This window comes from Sorex fumeus, unplaced genomic scaffold, assembly GCF_029834395.1.
Source record: "Sorex fumeus unplaced genomic scaffold, SorFum_2.1 ptg000100l, whole genome shotgun sequence".
Lineage (NCBI taxonomy): Eukaryota > Metazoa > Chordata > Mammalia > Eulipotyphla > Soricidae > Sorex > Sorex fumeus.
Genome location: NW_026606157.1, coordinates 7280123 through 7303666, shown reverse-complemented (window position 1 = coordinate 7303666; position 23544 = coordinate 7280123). Strand labels below are relative to the sequence as shown.

Genomic DNA, 23544 nt, shown 5'->3' with positions numbered 1-23544 from the left:
GTCCACTATCGGTAAGAGAAGGCAAATGAACAGTCAGAAAGAAAGCAAAATATATCTTTCACCACATGGGGGCATCAGTTACTTAAAAATTCAAATCTAATTAGAAAGGAAAATCGTCTTTGGAAATTGTTAGTAATCTAAGCAACTTTAACCAAAAATTAATCTGTAATACTACAACAGTAATCTGACAAGCTATTGTACACATGGAAATCAAGTATGAATGCTGAATGAGTACTTTAATACTAGTTGAAGAGTCTATCTCCCTAACTCAGGAGGTTAGTCGCCAACCAAACTTGCGTATATCCCAAGAAGGTTGCATCACTGAATTTTCCAATACCATACTTGAGCAGCATTAGATCAATGTTGTTTTAAAAAGAACAACAAGCAAAAGAGAACAAAAGTATGGATGCTTTAAGCATTTTTCAATTTGAAATTTGTTTCTATCAGCTAGAGATTCCTGTATTAAGTTAATGTCAAATATATATGCATATTTTATTATGATTCTCCAAAGATTTTCTGTCCAAAAGACACACTTCTGCTCAGGAACCTGTCTTTCTGGGTACTGAATATTAGAGGAGCAGTTTTCAACTACCAGTCTGCGAACTGGTGTCAGTTCCTAGTATTTAAAAGTTGAAAACCATTAGTAAAGAGAATTTGGCTTACCAAAAATACAGGGCCTTATGTTTCAAAAGAGAGAAAACAGACAACGTTGACAGAGACAGAGACAGAGACAGACAGACAGGTGTTAAAAAATGATGTATCTCTATGAAAGTGGGTCACTGTCTACACCGGCAATAACAGACTGTGATCGAAAGACTTACAGGGGCAGGGAGTTTCAACGGACACATGGACCGAGGGCTGGAAAGGAACTTCCCTGGGCTTCTGCTGAGCAAATTCACAGCATGGGACTGACCCCACTGTCTCATAAACAAACTGACATGAAACAGAGACCTGGTCCACTCCCACTGGCATTTCCCAAATCACAGAACTTTGGAGTTTTGATGTCTCGATAGATATTAGTATGTTTAATTTGGTGATGTAGTTGACCATATTCAAACTCACACCAAAAAGGGGGGAGAAAAAAAGCTCGTGGCATGCACGTTTTACATACAAGCAAAAGAAAAAAAAAAAGCAATTGCATTCAATATATAAGTCTAGAATAAAATGAGAAAGGACCAAAACCCAGTTATCAATATATGCATATTGACAAAATAAAAGGTTTTTTTAAAAAAAAATGCTGACTGCAATGAAGCCATAATATTATATCCTTGAAGTCACAAAACCTATCCATAGAAAATCTATCAAGATTGCCAAATGACTTTACTAAAATGCAGAACAGGGAAACAAAATCTGCGTTAGCCAAATCACCATTAAACGGAACGGGAAATCAGACATCCAAAATGTGTTCCTATTTTCCTTGGAAAAGAAAGCACAAAGACCAACTAGAATGATCAATTTGCAGTCATTAAAAAAAAAAATTTTTTTTCAAAAACTGTTTAACAAACAGAGGAATTATATATTCGTATATATATGCTCTATAACAAAGGCAGTGATCAGAATTAAGTGGCCTTTGGGGGATGGGGAGGGGGGGTGGGGGGGACACAGTGCACCGGAGCGGGGGGGGGGGGGGGAGATGAAAATAAAATCTAAACAAAATGCTTCACCCAAGTGATTTCATTACAAACAGGTGATAGACAAGTGACCTTTTCCTCTTATGTTGCTACCTTTTAAAATTCTATAGGTATTACTTTCAGGAGAGAAAAAAAAAACGAGAGTTGAAGAAGATGAAGAGTCTCTGAACATACTGCGGAGAGGGGAGAGACGGAACACAGTGGCCGGCAGTCGTGCCGCCTGCGAGAAACCAGGCCCCAACGTTCACTGAGAAGTTGTGCAGCTGAGCCAGCCAAAGCCCTGTCGGGTACTACTTTTTAAACTGTAGCTGTTGACTGCTATAGCGCTTTAAACACAAATCCTTGTAGAGCTCATGACTGTTACATGCCAATAAAAATACACAGCCCAGTCCCGAAGCTTAACTTTTTGGCACATTAAAAAAAGGGGGAAAAAAGTTTCCATTTTCAATTTTCGAAATTATCTTTAGAATTTGGCAAATACAGTTAACATGGCAGGAGAAAGATGCCTGCTTGCACAGTAAATATGATTTAAACAAAGCATAAATCATTCTAACGAAAGTTATAATCGGTTTCAGTACGGAAACTTTAGCAACGACTTTTCTGTAGTAGCATTAATTCATTACAGCTAGGCTTTATCTTTAAATGCTAGGTTGCTTACAAATAATGCAATTTAAGAATAAGGAAATGAAGCTAACAAGATACAGATGAGGCTGTTACCAGGCTCCGTGCAAGTGAACAAGTGGTGGAGAAAGCTCCCGCCAGGGCGTTTAAGAAGCACGGTGAGCCGCCCGGGCGGCTACAATGGCATACCTAATCTGTGGCAGACGAAGAGAATTGGGCAAACTCACATTTTACAAGACACAAAGAAGCTTCAAAGGAAAAAAAAAAATTTAAGTCTGCATTAACTTGCTTTTCTCAAACTACGCAAACCAAGTGGAACTCAACCTTAGATTTAATCTTCTGCAATCAGGTGGAATCAAAGAGGCCTTCGGTCAACCTGACCTCGGGGGCCAGAAAAATCAAATTACTCGACGTGCTTTCTAAGCCACACAAGGTACACTGCACATTTTTTTTTCTTTTACAAATTTAACTTCTGATTTCTAGCATGTCCAATTACTTGGAAGAAAAACCACATACCATTCACACGCGATGATTGCTATGGCGTAACTATCGTATGTCGAATTTAGATGGCATGATCATTTCAGACGTGAGTTTCTAGTTAGAACTTCAAAATAGAAGGAAAAGACTGACCCCATACAATTTTGTACAAAAATGTATGTGTATGTGCATTGTCTAAGGAGGGGTTGCTCATTTTTCCAGATTCTCAATGGCTCCTTGGCTTCTGAAAAGCAGGATGCCTCCCACACTAAGAACTCGGGAAAATGGCCTTGAGAGTTTCTCTTTGTGTATGAACACACTGACTAGCTTAGAACACGCATGTGATCCGTTAGACTATGTCTTTCAAAAGCTAATTCTTCTTGTCTTATATATCTTTACGGTGACAAAATTCATATACTAACCTAAGTCAGTCCACTCAAATCCCAGAACAGCTAAAAAACAGTCTCCCACATGGGGAAGTTGCAGAACAAAAAAGCTCAGTCACTAAGTCTTTATAATCTGCCTGACCGTTTGTTCGGATTCCTCTGTTCTGTGATAAGAGGGATAAAAATATGAAGCAAAATAAGCTTTATATTTGTACTTTATATATATGATCACAAAATGAGGAACGTGTACGTCAGTCTGCTTGCTCTGCAGTCCTCGGTAAAGGAGGCAGGAAAACAAGAGAAAAAGCAGCATAATTACAGGCACGAGAAAACGCTCTCCGAAGTGGGGGCTCTCGTCTGGGAGACGCCCCGGGGCCCTCACTTGGTGTCTAACAGTCCGTGAGGCTCTCACAGCGTCCGTCTGAGGCTAGCTGGAGCTTAAGGGACTCCCCTGCAGGGCCTCTGGCTCCCCGGGTCGGGGCTCCCTCTCTCCTGCGCCAGGCACCCACATAGTGCAACTGCGGCCGAGCCATCCCCACCCCTTGCCGGGAGAGTTCAGTGGCTCCGCTGAGACTAAGACTGGAGGACGGTCCACCTTTAAGTGGGGAGGGGAGTGAAACGAAAGACTAGGGGGCTGGCACTTCCGACACTCCGATTCAAGCCTACAGCACATACAGTGGCTCTCAGTGTACGAACAAGGAAAAAGTAACACCAAAATACTATTATCAAATAAACCCATTTAATAGTTCAGGACTTGATGATGCATTTAAATGTTCAGCTGATTTAGGGATTATTTCTTTTATGGTAACTAGTGATCCCCAGCACAAATTAAAACCAGGATAACATTATCCTTCATAAAAGCCCCATCCTGGAAAATACAACATCAATTTACAGTGACTCTAGAAGGTTTTTCAAAAGTTAAGAAAATTCTTCAGTCATTAAAATATTATTGACCATCACAAAAATGCCTTTTCATGAATAATAACAGAATGCATGAGTCTCAGAGACAATCGAGTGACTAAGGACAGTGGCCGGCCCCTTTTCATTTATATCACGTTAAAGAAAAGCCGAGTGCATTCTCTGCAATCCCCAGAAAAAGCTTTTTTTTAACTTCCATTCATTTATATTCTTTAATAGCTGTAAATCAACATCTGACCATTTGCTGACAGAGAAATAATATTGATTGTCATTTTTCTAATGTAATGCTGTACACCAGAGCTTTAAGAGATTTTATGAATAGAGAAGAGAAACAGCCACTAATAAACCTTCTGACAGCATCAAATGAGACAATGCACAAAAAGCTCTAGTAATTACCTCGCGTGTCAGCAGTTAATGGATTAGTGGAAATTAAAATGAGATCTGAAATCAGCCAATAAGTAGTATCACAATTTGTTCTACGTGATACGATCGTAAAAAGAATTATTAATATGCTTAAAAGATGACTGAAAAGTCTTCTCTAACAGCTCTGGCACAAAGACCACTGCTCTGGTTTCCTTACGTAGTAACATTGTATCATCATATCATTAAGCATTCTTGTCTTACCTGGAAAGAAGTCATCTCACTGAAGGCAAGGCATGGCCGCAGTTTACCAACCACCTAATTCCTGGCACTGACTAACTGTTCAAAACTCTTGACAGCTACCATCAACTGCAGAAAGGAAGCTCACTCTTCTCCCAAATTCCTGAGTCCTGTCAACTGACACGGTGAGAACAGGTAGAGGCCGTGTTCTTCCTGTGATGCCTACCAGTTCCTGTAACATTGGCAGGTGAAAATGCCTAGAACCGTAGGGTTCTCAGAGCCCTCGTGAGCATGGACATAATGAGCACACGCGCGCACATGCGCACACACACACACACAAACACACACACACTCACACACATTTTCACTACATTTCACCCAAGTCAGAGGTAAGACAATATGAATGAGGCACTTGAAAACGAACTCAACTGTCCCATCATACCTCTGAGCCATAATTGTCCTAGTTACAGGACTCGGTTCATCTGTCTCAGAGCAAACATTTTTAACATTTTTCAAGTCGGTACAGTTTGTAAAATGCCACCGAGAAATGTAGCACGGGGTCTGGCAAACTGTGTAAGCTCGGGCCAAATTCTTTTTTTATTTACGAAACGACAGCCCAATTTTTTTACTGGAACAGAGCCACACATCTTTATAAGTGCATGGCTATGTTCGTGCGATGCAGAGGTGAGTACTGCAATAAAGACAACAATGTGAAAGCCTAAAAAAACAACTGTCCACCCCCTTATAGAAAAACTGGCCAACCCCTTTCCTGATAAGGGGTGTGCTATACACTGCTCAATCCCTAGCCCAGTATACTTGGTATGTATCAGCAAATTCTTATTCAGAATCGTCTGCACAGAGGACAGTACCTCTAAGTGACAAATAAAGCCAAGTAAAGCTCTAGTCTATCGAAGCCATTGACTGATACTAGGAAATACGTCAAACGTGCAGATCCCTGGGCACATCTACAGTCATTCTTGTGTAGCTGCTCTTCAATGTATATCTGGGCCCAGAAAATTTCATTTTTCCAAAGTGGTTCTGGTGCAGATAACCACGAATCAAATATAAAGACTTAATAGAGATACATGCCTTATCTAACACCACTTACTTCCACATGATTAAGCAGGAATTTAATCCAGAATCTGTCCTTTCTGACTTCTGTTGGCTGTAACTAGGCTTTAATACACATGCTCTAATTAGTTACTTAGATATTTTTAATCTAGTCAAAATATACAAAATCTACTTTTCTATGGTTAAGGATTTTATGCAGAGACATCAAAATGATTCAAAATCATTCAACCAAGTTCATAAAATGTAAATGAACTTTGTGCTTCTGAGAAATCAAGGTCTGGGAAACATACTACAGAGAGTGAGTGAGCTTGTTATCAATACCAACCCCTAGGTTTTCATCTTATTATATATATATATATATGGATACATATATACTATTTACATCTCACACATGTGATCAAACCCTAAGACTGAACTGAAGAGTGGTAACAGATCAAACATTTTTATAAATATTTTATAAAACTTAAGCATAAAATGTTTTAACCTCAAGACTCAATTTGGCTGTTTCTCGTTTTAACAGGTCAACCACTTAAGAACTTTGCAGCACGTCATTTCTAATTTTAATGCTACTTCTTGAAAATGTTGGCGTAAGTAAAATGCTAATGTTAATCTATTTCTCAAATGCATTACTTGAGTTTTCCCAAAATACCAGTCTCATGCATTAAAGTTGACTTAAAAATAACCTTAAAATTTAAGTTCAGAGTTAAGGTATCTTCTCCTTATAGCTGAAGATAAACATATTTTCATGAATAATAGTTCAATCACTTCGAAACAAAGTTTCCTGTAACACTTTCATTAATTTTGGAGTAAACCTGAATAGCATTCAAACCGCACTTCTTAATGCTCACGTATGAACCAATCACACAAGCGTCGCTGGGCTGGGCTGGGTGCGGCTCAGTGCTGGAGCCCCTGGCGTCACTGTCTGAGGGTCTAGGTTTGATCCCTGGCACCAGAAAAAGATTTTTGTTTTTTCAAAGATGGCCACAGGGTCCAAAACTAGTCTCCCTAAAGAGCACTATAAAACAATAAAAATATGATTTAGCTAACTCAGAAAATAAACATTATGACAGTCTTGAATTCCTAAAGTCAAAGAAAACAAAAACTTTATTTAAGAAAATGAGAAATTTTTGTATCACTGAGTTTAGATATGCAATTGATTAAATGAAAAAATATTAAATGTACTTCAACTTAAGACAAAGTAATCTGATTTTTTTGGTCCCTTGTCTTTTAGTTTTATAAACAAGTTTGCACCATGAAATGAATATGCAAAATAAACTTATAAAATAAATGTATGAAAAGTTAAAATATATTTTAAAGGAAATAAATGACTTTCTCTGATTAACTTGCAGTTAAAAATAAAGCTGAGTGTCCACTTCAAACGTAAGATGAGGCCCCTCCCTTGAAATTCCATCATTTTAAACCGTGTTAATGATCTTGAACTGAACTTAAAAACTACTGACATCGCTATAATGCATAACTAGAACTCATTCAGAAATGGCATTGAGATTTGGTTACCAGCACTGTAATAAAGAACACATATATTGTGACAATTACATATGATAAACAGTAATAAACTAAAGGACATCGTCAAGTATAAATACAACTGAAGTTAAGAAAATCACTACACCCAAAGTGTTAGCTCCGTATATTTTTTTAAGTCTACTGAACATTAAAAGTATCAAATGTCAAAATAATTTAAACATATTTTTGAAAATCTGTGATTCATTCTTTGCTATCCTTGACAGTGTTCTTTGGTTGGCTTTTTTCAAGTTAAAGTCAGTTACAAATATTAACCTTTGTATCTGACTTAAGAAGAACGGTCATAAACAGAGACTTAATATAATTATAACTATGACCATTTAACCACAATTTTAGGAAACTAAAAGCATCTTCAAAACAGCAATAATATTCTGACTAGACTCACTCTTCAAAACTGGTTTCCTATAAAACACAATAGCTTCCATTTTAAATACATTTTTTTGGACTAAATACTAATCCTTCAACCAAAATTTTACTTTTCAGTATCAATTCAGTCTTGAAGGACCCCTATCATTAGCAACCAAACCTCAAACCACTTTATTTCAATAATACAAACAAGTGTTCCTTAAACGTGAACACAGCAAGATATAATCACAAAAAATTTTCAAGAAAAGATATCACTGTCTACCTCAAGTGTTAAAAACAGTATTTCCCACAGCTCCTTCATTACTGCTTCAGCAGAGATCCATTTCAGGAACACAATGACACTGCTCCAGCAGAGACTCTCCCCTTAGCATCCACATCTCTAGCAACTCGCATAACAGTCAGGAAATAGGAAACTGGAGAGAAGTTTATTCCCAGGGCTCTTCCACTTCCCACTCCAGAGAAAACAGCTTTACTTAGGAAGCAGTGAATCGTCAGTTGGCTTCTCACCAACTCCCCTACTAAGCAGGCACATTTTCAAATGATGAATTACCAAATGCATTTCGGAGCTAAATTCACTGTTAAAATCTCCTTCTTACTATTTTTTAATGTCTTATCAAGATCCCCCCAAAAAAGGTCTCTAACGTCGTCTACAAATCTAAAGACATGTGTATTCAAAGTTCAGCACAGTTACCATAGCTTCATAACCCAAAAGATCCTTACAGGTTTTATTCATGTTTTTATTCCATGCCTTTCAATTATTTTCATCGATGCAAAGATCAAAGGACCACTAAAAACATAATAGGAATGAACTTAGCTCATTAATAAAGTCAAACACCTACCTTGTTTCCCATTGTAGATTATATTCTTACACAACAGATCATTATGGCAAAGCACAACAGGTGAGCCCAGTTTGGAAAGATACTCTTTCATCCAAGTCATCTCCTCCTGAAGAATCTGAGAGCTTGGTATGTCACTTAGGAACCTTTCGGTTGTAAAGAAAGTTACAGCTTATTAAGGACACTTTCTCAAGTTTGATTAAAGAATAAAGTCTATTTTTTTAATGTAGGAGTACTATTTATTCAGCCATTGATTAAGCTGTAAAAATCTATTTTTATAGTATGTCATCCCATTAAATCACACTCTTGGATTAAAACAACAGATCAGTTATTGAAAAAATGGCGTAAGAATCTTTACAACAAAAAGCGAATGACAAGGAAACAAACAGAAGTTAAATAAAGAGTGGGAAAATGCTTTACTGTGTCCTATAAAACTGGAGGGGAAAGTCACAGATTGCTGACGCTCACACCGATAAGCACTGTGCGATGCTAATTTCTTAATAATCTCACGCGACAGACAGGGAAACCAGGACGTAAAGGACATGATGAAAAGAAGATCTGCTGGACTTTTTAGGGGAGGCGATTCATGGTCAAACAAACACGATCCATTTAAAGAACTAATCTATTTTAAGCTTATACCAGGTGAATGTAGTCTGAATCAGCTAGGTTGACATTTCAAAGTCAAGAGATATTGTCCACTGATCAGTTAGCTCCCGTTATGCGTCATCATTCAACGCGTGCTAAGAAAATGTGGCATGATACGACACTACCTTCTCCAATCTTCAAAGAGCTTCGGGGGGGTGTGGCTCGCAGGGGCCTGCATCCCACACGCCTGTGTCCTCTCTGGACTAAGCCGATTTCACAAGGCCTAAGCTGGCCGCGGGGCAGAGAGAAGCTAGGCTGAGCAGCCAAGGAGGGTTGGGGCGGGGCCGCCCGGGATTCGGTCCACCCTGCCTGCCACCCACCACTTGAGAGCTGCTGGGCGCATCTGGGACAGCGGCAGCCGCCCAGGTGAAAACCAGAGTATGGTTCCACAAGGCAGCACGTAGAGAAAAGCATCAATACTAGCTGGAAACTTAACGAGGCTGTCCTGGGGTCCTGGGGGGGGCCATGGTCTCCACCTCGCATGCCGGCTGCTTCTTAAGCACAGTTCATAATCATAAGCAAGGTGCTAGGAAGGGCCTGCAAGAAACCCGGACCACAGAGCGGCACGGCCAGGCTCTGCACGCAGGGACGCAGCTCTCGGCGAGGCTGGCACCACAGCCCCCAGCCCCAGGAACCATCCCCCTAGCGGCCCTCGACCTCCCTCCGGGGTCCTACAGACCCTGCCTTGGGCTTGGTTTCTAGCACCTCAAGACGGCATCCCTTCACACCATCTTCCCAGGTCACTAGCCAGCGGAATAAAAATCTTAAAAGTTTAAGTAAGAAACAATTAGTTTTTTTCAAAAAAATGACAGAAATCAGCTGCGAGGGACAGATGGGGCACCGCCAGCCGCACAGCACTGCTGTCTGCTTCCTCATCTCCCCGATACTCTGGGCTGGGTTTTCACTCTTGCTCTCAATCTTTCAAGTCACCCCTTACTTCTGCACCTGCAATACTCCCGATTACGATACTTCAATGGATCCGCATACTCAGGTGTTCCATCCGCTACAGATGGTTTGCAGCAAACACAACCCTTCGAGCTCTTTTCCAAATGGTGCGACTATTCGAGACCCCACTCTGAAAGCACATTGCCGAGGGACGCAGGAAGTGTCACAGGGGAAGAAGAGTGCTTGCTCTGCGAGTGTGGGGCCCTGGGTTTGAGCCTCAACACACACACACACACACACACACACACATACATGCACTCACACACACACTGAGCAGAACAGGATTCAAAAAAGGGATTACATGATCATTACAATCATAATAAAGGACAGGATGTATAAAAATACTTTTAATAATTTGTTTTTGTGGTCCGTGGGGGATCTGTGTATATTCGGGGTTGGATACTGGAAATGGTATTTTTGCCGTATTTTTGTTTGTTTTTTTGTTAATGACATTGCATCTCCACTTTTCCAAAGCATCACTCACCTCCAGGATTCCTCAGAAGATAGCTCCAAGAGCGGGTGCACACGCACCACGTGTGAGAAGCCCAAGCCCGGTCCCCAGCACCCCGTGATTCCCCCAAGCACTGCCAGGAGCCACCCCCATGCAAAGGCCCAGGTTTGATCCCCAGCACCAAGCACGCTCCCCCGAGCTACTCCAGGAGTGAGCCCTAAATTTACAGAGCCAGGAATAAGCCCTCAGAACAGCGAGGCGTGGCCCCAAACAGTAACAAAGCAAGTGAAAAAGCAACCCTACCTTTTATTAATGGCTTCATCTGTAAATCCTGTGGGAATGAGAGAGAAATATTTTCCCATTTTCAGCCACAGATTAGATTTGGGGATCCAACCATTGTGTGCGTGGATAGCGTGGATTTTAGCAAGCTGACGTGCTATTAGCCTGTTTAAAAACAAAACAACATAAAATGCATGAAACATTAAAAGTTCATATATACGCATTGGTAAAACTAAATGACCTATTATGCACTTAATAACACAATTTCATGTTTACCCTAGAGAAGTCTCAAAACAACTTGGGCAAGTCAACTCTCACAAGAAAAGCAACCGTACTGAAAGCATCAGGGCAAGCACAAGAAGGGTTCTCACTGCACAATGATCTGGGAGCAGCTGTCCGACGCAGGAGTACAGTCTCAAGACCTGACATTAGGCACCAAAGGTACACGGCAACTGCACTGTCTTTTTCATCACTTCGAGCCGCTGATCAAAGAACTGAAAGCTGCAAGGTTGAAAAGTAACTGAGAGGAGAAAAGGTTTCTGAGCTCATTTCTGTAAGTGTTACAAACGGGTTCTCCGAATATTAGCATTTTCTGACTTGCCGTCTCACTGCAACAACAGAACGCACCTTCCAAGTTGCATCTACTCGCACCTGTGCCCTTTCTATCTGTAATTACGTAAAGCCCAGCACAGCAAATGCTAAGGAAAGAACTAGTCAGAAATATCACTTAATGAAGACTAAAGAGTAACTGACAACCTACACAACTTCTAACTGGTGGCTTTCCGAATGCTACCGACCGAACATTATGTTCTCCAAAGAACAGTTTTAGGACCTCCAACAGATAGTACTTTGCCTTGTAATCATCACACCACTTTTTTTTCTTACTCCAAAAACTGCCTTTCGTCATATTACCACAGTTTGGCAATAAATGACTTTACATGCAATTGGCACAATTTTTTACTTTTCATATCATGGTTGTACCCCATATATTTTGCAAAAACCACTGCCATGAAATCTGCAACAGCTGAACAGGAAAATATGGTAAGGATGTCTTCTCCAAGACCACATATTCATGTCTACAGAAATAGAAAAAGAAGCATTTCTTGGTTGTGGTTTTGGTTTTTAGCAGGGGCTGAACCCAGCTGTGCACATGCCTTCCTCCTGAAGGTGCTCATGGGAGCCCTGAGGTACAGGGATGGAACTGGAGTTGGCATCTAAGGCGAGCACCCTACCCACTAAACTCTAGCCCCAAGAAATCTATTTTTATGTCAATCTTTTAGATAAGTAGCACTGTCGCACTGTCCTCCTGTTGTTCATCAGGCTCGAGCGTGCCCAGCAACGTCTCCATTGGAGACTTTGTTGTTACTGTGCTTGGCATATTGAGTACGTCACGGGTAGCTTGCCAGGCTCTGCCGTGCGGGTGAGATACTCTCGGTAGCTTGCCGGACTCTCCGAGAGGGGCGGAGGAATTGAACCCGGTTCGGCTGAGTCAGATGCGTGCAAGGCAAACGCCTTACCCGCAGTTCAAATGAACATATGGTACTTTAAGCACCATGAAAACTTCATGAAAGAAAATCGGGTGTCACAAAATCATAAGAAACTCCTTTCTTATGCAAATGCACATACACATAAGGGGCATACATTCTATACAAACATGAGTACACACATATATGTAAATTTCTGTGTGACAGATTTTAACCCTGTAAGAACGTCTTTTTTTTTTTTTTTGTCTTTGGGTCACCCCCTGCGATGCTCAGAGTTTACTCCTGGCTCTGCACTCAGGAATTACTCCTGGCAATGCTTGGGGGACCATATGGGATGCTGGAAATCGAACCCGGGTCGGTCGCAAATGCCCTACCTGCTGTGCTATAGCTCCAGCCACCTGTACCAACTATTTTTAAAACTCTGAGGAGAGGGAAGACTTGAAGAAAGGTACTAAGTGTACGACATAAAACTCAAGGGGCAATCTGTCAAAAGCACACAGAGTCCTTCCTCTGTTTAATAAACAAATGAGAAGTGACTCAGGAAAGAAATAAACAATGATGCCCTTAAGACAGCCTCACCCCCAAGATGCATGACACTCTGATTTACAAAATACAAAGTGAAGTCTGAGACGACCCCATCTCCAGGTGCTCGCGGGGAAGCGTGCTCCCAGACAGAGTGAAATGTGAGGGGACCACAGCAGGCTGCTACAGGATCACAGGCACTGCGGGCCGTGAGCAGGGAGGAGCCCCCGACACTTCCCGGCAGGGAGCTAGCGAACTGGAGCCGAGCGGAAGGCACCACGCACAGCAAGCCTCTTCCACGGCGAACGTCACAGGAGGAGGCCCGTTCCCACCTGGACTCCGCACAGTAGTTGCAGTCTGAATCTAAGCAAATCACTGCTACACGCATCTGAGGCCATTTTCTTAAAAGAGAAACAAAACTACTGGCTCTTCACCGACATTTAAGTGCTCCTTCCAATTTGTTACCACATGCCCATGAAGGTCAAACAAAAATCGAATTACTCATTAGTCTGAGGATGGGAGAGATAGTACAAGTTAAGGCAGTGGCCTGATATCCTGCCAATCCGGTTCCAATCCCAACACCACACACGATCCCTGAAGCACTGCCGGTGGGGGGTTGGGGGGGTCCCCCTGAGCTTATAGTGCCCCCTGGGCACTGCTGTGTGTCAACCACCCCAAAACTGACACTTGATGACGATTGCCTGCATGTCACATTCAGAAACAATGAATCTGGAAATTAACTTCCCGTCCACACCACTCCTACTTGATACCCCAGAAGTACTGACTGAACACAGACGACAAAGCAACGAGCAAAACATTCCAAAGGGAAGCAAGTCTCCTTCTAAACATGCGTCATGCAGGGTCCGAGAGAGCCGCAGCAGGAATACGCCCACCAGGGAAAACAAAACATCACGGCAGCTCCCGCCCAGAACTGCGGAATGGAATCGTCGCAGGACCCTGCAATTCCACTGGGTCTGGCTGAACACCCGGAAGAAGAAAACGCACTCTGAACTGGGATTAACTGAAATCAAACAGGAAAAGAAAAGGGAAAGGAGAAAAGCGATGGACTTTGGCCAAGCCAGCCAGCCGTGAAACGGAAGCACAGGAAGCACCAGCCCGCAACGGTCTCGGCACACCAGGAACCCGGCACAGGGACACGAACAGGCCCCGAATGTCCACCTCTGGCCGAAACACAAAACACGGTTTATGCATGTACGAACATTCATCCACCTTAGGAAAAAAGGAGCTCGATCTATTAAATCTCCAAAGAGATCAACTCGCCACAAAAAAGTCTGGGGTCCACTGGGGCCTGGGGAGGGAGGCGGGCTGGCCCCAGCAGCCACGCTCATACCCTGACAGCTGCCACCACACCACGGCTGGGCGCCACCGCCTCCCCACCGAGCGCCACAGAGATGCCCAAGGCTGAGACTTGGAGCTACACCAGGTTTTTTGGCTGAAAACTCTGGGCCTTCTCTGAGTGGAGGTAAGGTGATCTCCCTCCGCCTCTGTAGGTCCGGAAGTCACAGCCAAACCCACCTTCTGCCACCAACCATCACCATGGAAGCTCACCGCCCTGGTAAAGACTCTGAATCTTCCGAAGCGACATCTCCCAACTCTACAAAACTAATATCCCAGTAGGAGCACACCCAATCAGATGGGGATGTAAGGCAGAAGCCAACCAGGCTCAACTAACAAAAACTATTAGAAGGCTCGACTTGCAACAACAGCTTAGTAAACCTCAGACTAGGACTTAAGTGCCCCCACGGTAAGATACAACAATTTTCACAGGTTTTCTTTTACAGAAGTGTACTTTGATCATTCCACTGGCCAAAAGTAACACCAATTAAATGACTGTGGGCCCACTATGTACGTCAGGCTTTGACGGGCCGGGGGGGGGGGGGACATGGTTTAGGGACCGGAACAGCGGTGGTGGGATTGGCAATGGAATACTGAGTGCCTGGAACAATCATCAGGAACAACTTTGTAAACCGTGGTATATGAATAACGTGGAGGGGGAGAGAAAGGGAAATCATTGTACATTCTGTAACAGATCAGGCATGGTGACGCTTCTGCCCGGGGGTCATCTGAGACAGGCGACACCCTCTGAGGGCCACGCGATACTGGCAGGTGGGTGACGGGCAGCCCACTCAGAAAGCATGCTTGTCTGTCCCCTGAGCGAGGGTCAGACACGATTTCATAGGCCTGACAAGCGGCCCATGGGCCAGATAGTCCTCAGCCGGCATAAACACATCTTGAAGACCTCATGCTAAATGACAGGCGCCAGCCCCAATCGCCAGGCGTGACCGCACTGCGGGAAGCTGTCCGGTGGTCACGTTCCTAGCTACAGACAGAAGAACGGTCACCTGCGACAGCAGGGCGAGAAGAGATGGGGAACCTGGTCTCTAAAACATCCCAAATTTGAATCTTGTGAGCGTTCACCAACCAGACGGGGCCCCTTGGCGGGGGCAGAATTTAAACCACTGGTGCGTGGACCCCGGCCGGAAGACTGAACACCTCAAACCCAGCTAGGAATACTGCTTGCTGCTTTGAGAACTTTTTTTTTTTTAATACAGTCTTGCAAGATGAAAAGAATTGTGGGGTTTGGATACATAACAGTTTGACGTTACTAAAGAGCAAACTTAAAAACTGATTAAGGTTACGATATTATAGGAAAAAGTGTTTCACTAATAGTACTGTAAGTCATGGTAACTCAATTTCTTCTGATTCTGGTAAGATGGTTAAAAAAAAAAAATGGGGGGGTGGGAACGACACCCAGCAGTGCTCAGGGCTTAGGGGACCATAAAAAGGCCCTCCCGTTGATCATCGATTTGCTCGAGCGGGCCCAGTAACGTCTCCATTGGAGACTTTGTTGTTACTGTGTCTGGCATATCAAATACATCACGGGGAGCTTGCCAGGCCCTGCCGTGCGGGCGAGATACTCTCGGTAGCTTGCCGGGCTCTCCGAGAGGGGCGGAGGAATCGAACTCGGGTCGGCCATGTTGGCTGCATGCAAGGCAAACGCCTTACCGCTGTGCTATCGCTCCAGCCCATGGTTTTGTGTAGGAAAATAAGTTATAAAAATTAAAGATTACTCAGTCACCCCCCACGAGCGGCTCTCCAGCACAGCCACGGCCCCAGAAGCACAAGGACTTAATGCAGAACCCAGCAGCTTGGAGCAGAAAAGTGAACGGACTATGCGTTGATCCTGGCCATCAAGTCTGCCGGAGGGGAAAGGATGTTGCCCCATTCGCCCTCTCCTCTCTGGAAAGAAAGATGGCGGCCACATGGGAGCCTTGTGGACAGCAGGTATGAGCCGGGGGTGTGGGGGCGACTAAAACCTCATGGGAAGGGGGGCGTTCCGGTCCGTCCTTCACGCCCTACCGAGGTCACCAGTTGCCCCCCACGAGCAGCTCTCCAGCACGGCCACAGCCCCAGAAGCACAAGGGCTTAATGCAGAACCCAGCAGCTTGGAGCAGAAAAGTGAAAGGACTATGCGTTAATCCAGGCAATCATTTCTGCCCAGAGGGGAAAGGGTGTTGGTCCCTTCCGCCCTCCTCCCTCTGGAAAGAAAGATGGCGGCCACATGGGAGCCTTGTGGACAGCAGGTATGAGCCGGGGGTGTGGGGGCGACTAAAACCTCATGGGAAGGGGGGCGTTCCAGTCCGTCCTTCACGCCCTACCGAGGCCACCAGTTGCCCCCCACGAGCGGCTCTACAGCATGGCCACAGCCCCAGAAGCACAAAGACTTAATGCAGAACCCAACAGCTTGGAGCAGAAAAGTGAACGGACTATGCGTTAATCCAGGCCATCAAATCTGCTGGAGGGGAAAGGGTGTTGCCCCATTTGCCCTCTCCTCTCTGGAAAGAAAGATGGCGGCCACATGGGAGCCTTGTGGACAGCAGGTATGAGCCGGGGGTGTGGGGGCGACTAAAACCTCATGGGAAGGGGGACGTTCCGGTCCGTCCTTCACACCCTACCGAGGTCACCAGTTGCCCCCCACGAGCGGCTTTCCAGCACAGCCACGGCCCCAGAAGCACAAGGACTTAATGCAGAACCCAGCAGCTTGGAGCAGAAAAGTGAACGGACTATGCGTTGATCCAGCCCATCAAGTCTGCCGGAGGGGAAAGGGTGTTGCCCCATTCACCCTCTCCTCTCTGGAAAGAAAGATGGCGGCCACATGGGAGCCTTGTGGACAGCAGGTATGAGCCGGGAGTGTGGGGGCGACTAAAACCTCATGGGAAGGGGGGCGTTTCGCTCCGCCCTTCACGTCCTACCGAGGCCACCGGTTGCCCCCCGCGAGCGGCTCTCCAGCACGGCCACGACTCCAGAACACAGAAACCAATTTCTTAACTATCTGACTTTCAGTAGAAATACTTCCAGGGTCAATAGGTAAAATAGCAGAAATCCAAAACCAACATTTAATTCTTGAACCCAGCTGTAGAAAGCAAATCACTTCACAATGCTTTTTCAGCATGTCTGATTTGGGGGGGGGGGGGTAAACTCTAAATAATAGTGGTGAATCTTTTATTGAAACAATGAATCTAGTCAAAGCAGATAGAGTGTTAACTAGAATTCATCTGCCTCACAGGGACGGGGAGGGGTGGGGGGTGGGGTTTTATTGGGGTTCTTCATGGTAAAAAATAAGTATTGGTAAAGGGAAATGTGTTTGATATTTGCATGACTGAGACATAAACCTGAAAGCTTTGTAACCTTTCCCACAGTGATTCAATAAATAAAAATAAATAAATAAATAAATTTTAAATGCAAAAAAAAAAAATTAAAGATTACTAAGAAGTTGTAGCATATATGTACAACGGAATACTAAGCAGCTAAAAAAATAAAGGGCAAAACCATGTACTTTGCTCTGTCATATGGAGGGAGTGGAGGGTACTGTGCCAATCAAGGCAGGAAAGGTGAGGGGAAGATACAGAATTCTCTCTCGGAACTGACACAGGAAGGCGGCCAAAGGCGGCCTACGGCAATGGCACTGGAGAGCTAGTTCCTAGAACCGAGTCTGGGGGTGAGGGTATTGGCAGGCACGGCCTTTGGGCTTGGCAGGAGGAGGAAGGCACTCTGGCGAGGGGTGCGTGTAATCATGAAACCATCATTAACAGTATTGTAAATCAGAGGACCTAACACAGACAAATAAAAAAAAAATCAAAGATCTCTGATTTCTACCATCAGAACTAAAGGTTTTCACTCTGAGAAGACTGAAGTGGAATCAGGAATTTCGCTCTCAGAAGACTGTTCTAGAGAAATAACTAGTGACACTCCCAACTGTCAATCAGGTTTGACTGCAAAAAAATGAGGAACGCGAACTTTAAAGTCCTATTCTATTCCCAGGAAAGCCGTGTTTGAAAATTCGATAGCTTCAGAGACCTTTTTCGCAAATATTCTAATACTAACTGCTCCTCTTGCAGGCTTCTAAAAACCTAAGAGCACTATTACAGGAAATCTTTAAATTGGAAAATCATTTCTAAATCAACCATCCCACGCACTTACTTCATTTTCAGGTACTAAAGCGACAGGTGCACTCCGAAACTGATTTTTCCCTTAGCCTTGTATTAGCCCTTTTGCATGTTTTAGACAATATTCAAAATTACCCTTTCAAGAGTCACGTAAGAGTTACCCCGAGCTGATGTACCTTAGCTATATTTGAAGGGAAGAGTTGTCATCACAGAAACACAGAATGAAGCTTTACCGTATGAGTTACTGTAAGTGTCCCTATTAATTCCAAAAGAGGACATTACTGATTTTACTTGCAACTTAGTGCCACTATAAAGAAGTCATGAGTTTCCAGTTATGTTTTCCTTTTTTGTCTTGCTTTCATGGTACTAGGGGAGGCACGCCCAGCAGTGCTCAGGGCTCACTCCGAGCAGTGCTGGGGATCTGGGGGGGGGGGGGGGGGGGGCGGGCAGGGGTCAAGGCCAGGCTGGCAGCGGCGGCGGGTGGGACAAACGTCCTACCTGCTGTACTATCGCTCCAGCCCCTGACAATTCACTGGAAACTGCATTTCTCCCTTTCTTTTTCTGGTCATTTTTAGTTAGACTTGAGGATTCCGTTCCCCAAAAGGAACAAGCTTAGAAAAAAAACCCTGATTTTAAAAAAATCCCCTAAACATCTCTGAGTTTTTTCAGTTTCCAATCTGGGGCGTTCTGGATCGGGTTTGCTCTGTCCTGTGTCAGGGCCACGCCCGGCGGGACTCCTGAAACCGAGAGGCCAGGGTGCCACAACTCACAAACTGAGCCGGGGCCTCCAGCACACAGCTGTGACCCCACCCCCCACCCGCTGCAGGGCCACAATGTTACTAAACTTCTTTAAAGGTCTCTGCAAGAGTTGACCAAGAAAAGTTCTGCAAATAAAACAGATCACCATACACTTCCCTGAGGTGAATTAGGGATTAATTTGGTGTAATCTCCCTTGTTTGTCTTGGGGCCACTGTAGCACTGTCCTTCTTTGTTCATTGATTTGCTCAAGCTGAGACTTGTTGTTACTGTCTTTGGCATATCCAATACGCCGCGAGGCGCTTGCCAGGCTCTGCCGTGCGGGCGGGATACTCTCGGTAGCCTGCCAGGCTCTCCGAGAGGGGCGGAGGAATCAAACCCGGGTTGGCCTCGGGCAAGGCAAACACCCTGCCCTACCCGTTGTGCTATCACTCCAGCCCCTTGGGGCCACACCTACAGTTTATTCCTGGCGCTGGCTCAGGGATCTCTCCTGGCAAAGCTCGGGGTACCATACGTGGGCTGGGGATCCAATCCAGGCCAGTCTTGCTCAGGGCAAGCGCCTGACCTACACACTGTTGTGACTGAGGGGAAACACCACCTCAGGTATCAAGTTGACTGCCATCAACTATGTATTCTTTTTTTGAAGACTTTTTCTGATCTTCTGTATGTATCACATAGCTTATTTTTTCCAGAAGTATTGCCCCTCACATAGTGAAACTCAGACCAGGGACTATCTATTTTTCCTAGACTTGAGCAAACACGTAACAGAGTTTAGTTCCCTTTCACAGTCACCGCAGATACTTTCATCCACCATGAAGTGCAGATGAACAGCCATCTCTGACTGAGCCAACACAAGAAATCTGATCAACATTCAGGGAGGCCATAATGCAATCAGGCCAGATTGTTGCTAGCCTGATTTAATAACAATGACTCAAAATGTAATACCTAGCTAATTCAAAACTGTCAGCATTTACCAGTCAAAGATCCCTTTTCGCCATAAACACAGGAAACTGTGCTGTGGGATGGGAGGGGGCACACCTGCCAGTGCTGGGGGAGGGGCATGGGGCTCTGTGCTCGGGAGTGACCCCCCCCCCCGGGTGGTCCCCAGGGGACCGTAGGTGCTTCGGATCACGGCCACTGCAGCTGCATGCAGGCCAGTGTCTTCCTTCCGGTACTCTCTCCCCTGCCCTGAAACTCATTTTTCCAAGGAAAAAAGCACACTGTGCCAAATTTGCATTCCTATTCTCAAGGACTCCAGAATCATCATCTAGTCAGTTGCTTGACTGATAAATTTTTTAAAAGTATTTTACCATGAGCGATAGCACAGCGGTAGGGCGTTTGCCTTGCACGCAGCCAACATGGCCGCCCCAAGTTCGATTCCTCGCCCGCACGGCAAAGCCTGGCAAGCTGCCCGTGACGTACTCGATATGCCAGACACAGTAACAACAAAGTCTCCAATGGAGACGTTACTGGGCCCGCTCGAGCAAATCGATGAACGACGGGAGGACAGTGCTATAGTGCTACAGCGATTATCTGGAAACTAAAAAATAACAATCTATAAAATCATTTCTAATTCAGCTATTAATTCAAAATCTTCTTTTCCCCAATTAGCTTTCCGTAGTTTGGTATTAACAAAACCACCAAGCACTGACAGACACCCTAAGGTAATCACACTGTAACTGCAATAAGTCCGCGGGCAAGAGCAAACATTCCGAGCGAACCCTCCCGCTGTTTCCTCTTCGCTGGGTCGTACTGTCACCGTCGCTGGCTGCTTCTCCACCTCCACTGCTTCTTTGAGCCAAAGTTCGAGTCAACGGATCAGTTCGTTACAAGTCAACGTCGAAGAATGAAAATGAATTCGAAGTCCTAATAACTGGTTTCTAACAATATTCCATTTTTCAATAAAATGTGCCGATGCCTGCCTATATCAACGTTATATATCACTGCCCCTGGAGTTCAAGTGAAAGTTTAAATTGGTAAAAGACTGTTTATGACTCTGAGTGCAAATTTTATGAAAGTGTAGGTCTTACAAAGCAACTTAGGATGGCCAGAGCAGGGAAACTGGCATTAGCCATCAGCGATATTTTTCCGTGAGCCCTTTGGACACTGACATCTGGAGCTAGTCCTCCCTTCCCGGCTCCAGTTGCCAGGAAGTTGGCACGGGCCTTCGCCATTACCTTCGCAAATACATCTTTTCTCTGGCTCTAACTCCAGTTCTTCCTTTGGCTACATTACGCATCTACGTATTTCAAGCCTGTAATATTGGTTTTTCTCAAACATGATAAAGGAGACTTATAATTTTTTCACTGTTTAAGTACATAAACACACATGACACACATAGGTCTGAAGACCCCCCCAAAAAATTTTTGACACTAGAGAGCATATCTAACTCTATTTATCAGGATGCTTCAACAATTTAATGAGTACACCTGTGTAAAGGTAGAGGCTGCATCTGACAGCCAACAGCCACGAGAGGAGCAGATCTCTCTGTGGATTACTTGGAACCGGTTTCAAACAGATAACTGCTAACGCATTCCAATTTATCGGTGTGTCGATTTGAGATTCTCTACGATCCAGAACCGGTGAAGACCCCAGAGGCTGACAGGAATGGTGTGACCATTCCCTAAGACGCCGTGTCCCTTCCTTGACTTGTCCCCTCCCAATGCACACAGAGGCCACCGAGAGCCCTGAGGTGGCATGAGGGTGCCATCACCGTAACCACCCAAGAGAACGGGCACTGGCTCTTGCATTTTAAGCACACGCTTTACTTCCAAACATGGTCAATACTAACAAATATCTTGCATATGAATACAAGTTCTGTTGGTCCTGAACCATCTTTCTGTTTTGTTTCCAGGTTCCAGCACTGCTGGGGGACCCTGTGTTAGCACAGAGGGAGGCCATCCCCAGGCAATGCACGGACCTGGTCCTCTGAGAGCTCTCCAGCCTTCAATAATCTTTAAACAAGTATAAAGCGTTCGTGAATCAAAATGTCTGAGGACTTCTGGCTTATGCATAGCCTTGATGTTTTCAAATCAAGCTCGCTTACAAGAGTTTTTAGGAACAAAAAGAGAATATTAACAGAGGGCAATTTTAGTCAAATTACCGTGCATAAAAATACGAGACACGATTGCGGCCAGAGGGACAGGGAAACCGGCAGAGGTTGACCTGAGTGCAGGTTCAGTCCCAGCACAACACAGTTCCCCGGGGCTGCCCCGGAGTAAGCCCTGAGCACAGCCAGGTGTGGCTGGCCCCCGGCCCACCAACAGGCAGTCCATACACCGAACTAAACCAGGACGAATCTAGAGCACTGCAGAACGACAATCGAATATAATCCTAGTCAGCGAGAACCTGACAGTGTGACCCGTACCAAGGCGAGAAACGCATCCTGCTTTGACGGTGGGGGACGGGAAAGCCCTGCTCCGGGTTCTGCAGCCCGCTTCTTCCGGACAGAGGCAACAATGGAACTCACAGACCCAAAGGTTTTGGGGCCACGCTCCCCCGGTCCACGGAATGTTCCTCCAGCCAAGCCCACAGCCAGCCCCGGGAGAGAAGCACTGACCTGAAGATGTCGGGGTTGCAGACGTGCCGGGGGTCCAGGGCCTCGCCCTGGATGAACTCGTAGCAGAGCCCGTTGTTGAAGGTGCAGTAGAGCTGCGGCGCGCAGCCGTGGGCCTGCAGCACGCGGAAGCTCTTCACCTCCTCGTCGCGGTCCACCAGCAGCTCCGTCTTGTTGCCGTAGATGCGCACCAGGACCACGTCCTCCATGGCGCTGCCCACATAACAGCCGATGAGCTTGTTGGTGATCCCGTCCGTGAAGAGCTGTCCGAAACGGAAGGGCGGGAAGAGGAGAGGGAGGAAAGGGTTAGCTAGCCTTAGCCGATGAAACCGGGCAACATGAACTCAACAAAACCTTTTTTTTTTCTTCTGCTTTCTGGGTCACACCAGGTGATGCTCAGGGGTTCCTCCTGGCTCTGCACTCAGGAATCACTCCTGCTGGTGTTCAGGGGACCATAAGGGATGCTGGGAATCGAACCCAGGTCAGCTGCGTGCAAGGCAAACGCCCTACCCACGGTGCTATCACTCCAGCCCCAAAACACCAATTTTAAAGTGTCGCTTCACAGAAAAGAACCTCTAGAGGTCACAAGGCCTCTCAGTCTATCATCTTGGCTCTAAATATAAAATTGAACGCGATTCAACCTCAATGTCCAGAACATCACTTTCTTGCAAGTGTTAATTTATCAATTACTTCGACAATTTCTCTGTATTTCTCAGTTCTGTACTGAGCTAATCACACACACACACACACACACACATACACACACACACACACGTGCGTGTCTGGACACAGGTGATCCTTCCAAGGTCTCACGTGCCTCGGACATTAAAAAAAGAACTTTGAAAATTTAAAAATACAAATATAATGTATCAAAACTTGCATCATGGCAAATCTCCCAACTTTTTTTTTTGTAACTGAACTTCAAATGTAAAGGTCGTAAAGGTCGCTTAGTATCAGGCATCAGAAACCTCCATAGAGGCCTGAGAGACAGTG

The 23544-nt window shown here is 44.9% G+C and overlaps 1 protein-coding gene across 1 annotated transcript in view; it reads right to left on the bottom strand.

The window, feature by feature from the left end:
- The window catches only part of ETNK1 (ethanolamine kinase 1), a 43679-nt gene that overhangs the window by 11366 nt on the left and 8769 nt on the right, over nucleotides 1-23544 (bottom strand). Inside the window, exons 2-4 of the mRNA XM_056134676.1 lie at nucleotides 22555-22814; nucleotides 10790-10930; nucleotides 8449-8591 (exon numbers count right to left, since the gene is read on the bottom strand). Coding sequence (XP_055990651.1) covers nucleotides 8449-8591; nucleotides 10790-10930; nucleotides 22555-22814 — 544 coding nt within the window. The remainder of the gene's footprint in view (nucleotides 1-8448; nucleotides 8592-10789; nucleotides 10931-22554; nucleotides 22815-23544) is intronic.